Source organism: Kryptolebias marmoratus, linkage group LG22 (assembly GCF_001649575.2).
Source record: "Kryptolebias marmoratus isolate JLee-2015 linkage group LG22, ASM164957v2, whole genome shotgun sequence".
In the NCBI taxonomy this organism is placed as follows: Eukaryota; Metazoa; Chordata; class Actinopteri; order Cyprinodontiformes; family Rivulidae; genus Kryptolebias; species Kryptolebias marmoratus.
In genome coordinates this window covers 6,678,184-6,683,359 of record NC_051451.1, presented here as the reverse complement: position 1 = coordinate 6,683,359, position 5,176 = coordinate 6,678,184, and the positions used below count along the sequence as shown (strand labels likewise).

The 5,176-nt window shown below is 41.6% G+C and overlaps 1 protein-coding gene across 2 annotated transcripts in view; it reads right to left on the bottom strand.

The window, feature by feature from the left end:
- Positions 1 to 1,268: 1,268 nt before the first annotated feature.
- The window catches only part of LOC108246240, a 74,771-nt gene continuing 70,863 nt past the window's right edge, over positions 1,269 to 5,176 (bottom strand). For both annotated transcript variants that reach the window (XM_017433681.3, XM_017433682.3), the window contains exon 19: positions 1,269 to 4,133. In XM_017433681.3, coding sequence (XP_017289170.1) covers positions 3,810 to 4,133 — 324 coding nt within the window. In that variant the 3' untranslated portion in view covers positions 1,269 to 3,809. The remainder of the gene's footprint in view (positions 4,134 to 5,176) is intronic.

Genomic DNA, 5,176 nt, shown 5'->3' with positions numbered 1-5,176 from the left:
TCAATGAAACTGTGCAATCTCTGCCTTATTCTGTCAAGTTTAACACAGCACTCGGTCTGGAATATTTTAGGGTGATTCATGATAGACAGGTTAAGGTCGAATGTCGAATATGCATTCAGCCGGGTCATATTCTAAGAGACTGTCCAGAGTTTTTTTGTCATTCCTGCGGAGTCCTGGGGCATTATGCGAGAGAGTGCTCTAGGAAGAATAAAGAATCCAAATGCCAGATCTGTAATAATAGTATGGAAGATTGCATATGTAAGAAATGTGTGTCGGAGGATCAAGATCAAGGTTCTGGTTTGTTTCTGGTGAGTGAGGAGGAAGAAAGTGAGGAGGATAGCGACATGGAAGTGGAGAGTGTGGTGGATAAGCACTCTCATGGTGATCTGAATAAAAGTGGCGAACATGGATGTCAGAGATCGGAGGTAACGGTCACTGGGAAAAGAGCTGTGAGGCGGCTGGACATGTAGGTGCCAGGCGTGCATGCCAGTCATGAGGGCTCCCAGGCCGGCCTTTTAATGGGATCCGCTGGTGGAGGAGTGAGTGAGGAGGCACAGGAAGAGGTTGCTGCTCCCACTCCCGCTCTGGAAGTGGAGGTTTCTGAATCTATGGTTCTCTCACCAAATCACCTGACGTCCTTTGAGACTCCTTCAGAAGCTCTACCTCAGAGATTAAAATTAAATTTCACCAATCTATGAATAAAAACAACTCAGATGTTTCTGGTTTGGGAATTATTTTTTATTTCTGCCTCTAAGCCTTCGGAACAAAAAAATATTTTATGTCACTACAACAAACCTCACAGGAAGTGACGTTATGTACAGCACAGATCAGACATTCAGGCCACCGCAAAGCCAAACAAACAAACCAACAAAGAAACAAAATGTTCACAAGGAACGAGTTTGTGTTCAGAATAAATAAAAAGGTCTAAAAAGCAAAGTGCGGTTGTATGGCTTCTTCTGCAGGTCAAAATTTATTTACAACAAACAAAGAGCTGAAGGAAACCGAGCGAGGAACTGACAATACTCCTAGAATGCACACGACGCAACAACTAGAGGAGTGTTTCCATAGAAACGTCTGTGACCACAGTTCATTGGACGTTTTCTTGATGTTTTCTTCTGTGTGATGAGGTTGAGCTCTGGTTCTGGAGAGTTGTTGGAGAGAAACTCTTTGATTATACGAAACCTGAACCTGAAGAGTTCTTGTTCTGGAGTGGAGCTGCTGTCTGACAGTTTGAAGGGGCGGAGCATCCTGTGTCTCTGCTCCATGGCTGTTTTTTTTTTTTTTTTTGGGGGGGGGGTTCTTGTATCTGTAAGCCTACTGATGATGATGGCATGCAGAGGATGAAGGACAGGTTGGAGTGATTATTTCTGCTCTGACCTTCTGAGGTGCTGCTAAGAACCTGGGTCAAATCCGGGATATTTTCAGAGAACTGTGACGTCAGACACCTGGTGAAACCAGATGAGTTCAGACAAACCTGATCTTCATCTGCAGACTGAGAAACAGGAGGCTATAAAACAAACACAGCTGAGGCCCTCACCACAGCAGCGCCACAGTCGGACCGTCCCACTGAAGAATTTGAACCTGAACACGAGGTAGAAGCAGGATGGATGAAGTCAGTGAAGAGTTCGTTTCATCTGCCGCAGCCGGACGTCAGAAACCTGCTCCAGATTTAAAGTGTTAAATCACTCCTGAGTTTAGTCCTCGGTTCCGTTGGTACCTTTGGATTCGGTTTCTCGTGTCTTTACTTCCTGCTGAGGATCAGTTCAGTTTATTTAAACTCAAACATCAGAACTGGACCCCTGCTGCTTCTAGGATTCATGTTTCTAATGAAGAGTTTGGTTTCAGTCTGGCTGAGCTGTAAACAAAAACAAAACATCTGGAAAAGAAATGATCCAGTAAACAAATCAATCAGCTTCTCTCTGCTGCCACCTGGAGGCCGTTTCTTGTCATTAAACCTGGATGATTCAGATCTACAGAAGCCCACAGGGACAAAATTAAAGCGCTGAGGAGGTCTGATCACCTAATTAATGTTAAGTTAAATAAATAAGAATAAAAAAATGTAAGCATCTGAGAGCTGGTATTTGGAATGAGAGATCTGGTACATCTCTCATTCAGCGATCCGTTCAGATCTGCAGGGTTCCGTTACGTCTTTGTACCAGTTCAGAGCCGCTTCAACATCTTTACATCCAGACTTCAACTCGTTCACAAGTTTTAGTCCTGAGTGGAATCTGTGTCAGATTATTGTTAAAGTTTTAGGACCAAACTGAAAGAGGAACAATTTGTGAAGAAACACCAGAATAAATTGATAAAAGGAAGAAAAAATAAAGACTTTCACAATTGATACTTTTTCTCCAGCTGATGCTCATGTGGATCTGAATCATGTGTTTTTATTTTGGTTTTTATTATTTTTTGGATCTGATCCTTTTACTAGCCTGCTTTGAAAACATCAACCAAAGGTTTTAATCAACTTCAGAAACAACCAAACAAAATCAGAATATTTTAGTTTATCTTTGAGTCCTTAAACTGCAGAAAGTTTGTGTTTTTTATGATTTTTTTTTAACATTCTGTATTTAAATTAGAAACCAATGACATAACTGTGTTTGTGTGTCGAAACAATCTGGCAGCACCAAGTGGCAGCAGGAGGAAATTGCAAGTGTTTAAAAACAAACATCAAAACACGAACATCAAAATACTGACGTACATGACTAAAGCTCCTCATTTTCAGCATATATTAATATACGCTGAACACACACACACACACACACCAGGTCACATGACTATTTGTGAGGAAAATTGTGTGGTGACAAAATGTATGGATTAAATGTGTTCCAGCAGAGAGGAGCTACGGAGGCTCATTATTGCCAAAAAAAGCACATTCATCAGCAGTGTTGTTTTGCAATTTTAGATTAAATACTGTCATCAAAATAAAAATTTGAATTTTACTATGATTTTGTTTTTTTTTCCCCCAGAAGTCAATTCTTGACTCCTAACTCATAAAAACTGAAGAAAGACTTCTGAACGTTTTTCTCTGCTTCTTCCTAATATTGCAAAATACAGCAGAAACCTTTAGTCAGTAACTTGTTTTTTAAAAAAACAAGTCAGTGCTGAGTTGATAACAAACTGGGCCTTATGGTGGTTCCATGATCTGATTCAGGAAAAACTGGTCTCAGATCAGCACCGACTCATGGATTTAAACATCTACAGCTTTTACAGTAAATAAATGTACTTTTTTTATGTTACATCATTGATTTGAACACTGATTTTGGTTTCACTCACTCTGATGTGTTTTTTTTTCTTTTGGTCACTGATGATCCTCCGTACTTCTTGTTTGTTTCCAGCAGAAATATCAATAAATAAACAAACACATGGAGTGGAGTCAGGGAAGTATTGTGTTTCTGTGTTGGTTTAGGATTTTGTTTGTTCAGTCATGTGGGGTGTCCTGACTCCACACTCTTCACCCATCCACTCTCATCTCATTGCTCCGCCTCCACAGCGACACACTCACACACCTGTGGTCGTGGCCATGGTGACCTACAGACGGAAGCAAAGTCTGAGGGAATGAAAATAAATGTTCCTATGATATGTTTGTGACCCTAAACGTGCCACTGCAGTCCACCATTTCCTGTCCAGCTTTTCACAATAATAAACCCCTGAACTAATAGAAATCCTGAAAGGAAATAAACTTTTTATTGTGAAGGCCAGCAGCTGAAACTATTTCCTGGATGAGCGTCTCTTTTCCTGCTGATCGTGAATGTCTCAGCTGGAGTGAAAGTGCCTCATTCAATCAGAAGGTTGTGAGCGTTACAATGTTACTCCTCCTCCTGTTTGCTGCTCTGCTTCTGAAGCTCTGCTCTCTGGTTGTTCTCGCCATCATTCTTCTTCTTGCCTCCATCTAGGACTCCGCCGTCGCCTTTGGACATTGAAGACGAAAATGACGTGACCTTTAAGCTCTTGGACATCTTGGTCCCGCGTGTCTTCTCCTTGTTGGTGGCATCCTGAGGCAGAGAAGGGCTGGAGTGCGCCCTCTGGAGGCCGCCATCCTTGTACAGCCGAGACTCAAAGGCTGACAGATCTTCGTCTCCGCTCGCCATCTTGGCTCGCAGTAACATGGCATACGTACCGTAACGCGTTTTCTGCAGAGAAAAGAAGCAAGAGGCGGTCAACAACACAAAGAAAACCTCAATATAAAAAAACCCATCTGAGATTAAACAAAGTGCTGCCAATTATTACCTAAAAACATCCAGATGCTGCTACTGTCTGAAAATTCAACATTCATCAGCTTTCTTGTCAAAAGACAAATGAAAATTTGAGACTAACCTGTGTAGTATTCTAAGCTAAGGCAGTGTGACCTTTTTTCTGAGTATTTTAATTTTGAAAATCCAAGTTCAAGCCTCTTCTTTATGCTTTTCCTGTTTTTTATGACTTAGCCAGGAACAAAACATCACCATTTTGCCAGCAGACAAGGGAAGATGCCCAGTCGTCCTAAACATTTCTGAATACCACGGGACAAAAAAACACATTGCTGAGGGACAGCACCACCTATAAGACCTTAAAGAGGGACCCAACCAGTGCCTACAACGAGAAGCTGACAAACTACCTGCAAAAACCTTTCCACAGATTATATCTGGAGGAAGCCGCTCCATGTTTATACAGACTTCCCAAAATACACAAACAAGGAACACCACTAGGACCCACCGTCAGCAGCATAAAATCAGTAACATATTCTATTTCTAAACATCTGGCTGGTATTTTAGCTCCTCTTGTTGGAAACACACCTCATCACATAGAGAACTCCGTTGATTTTGCAAAGTTCAACATTTGAAGCTGGCTCCAGGAGAAACTCTTGTATCTTTTGATGTCACTTACTTGTATACCCACATCAGAAGCAGTGGAAACCATCAGAAAATGATTTCAACAAGATAATGACAAACAGCAGGACAGACATCATCCTGGACCAGATATGCACCCTGCCGGACCCTTGGTCTTGATGTTTTTTTTTTTAATATGGGTTTTTCCAAAGCTGTAAGGAGCAAGTAATTGTGACGGAAACTAAAAACTAGCAGGTGACTAGTAAACAGGGTGCTTTAATGTTTGTGTACTTTTTTTTTCTTTTTTTTTTTTTGCTCCTGGTGGAAGGCGGACGTGTTTCTTTTCTCTCTGTCTCGCCCCCCCCCCC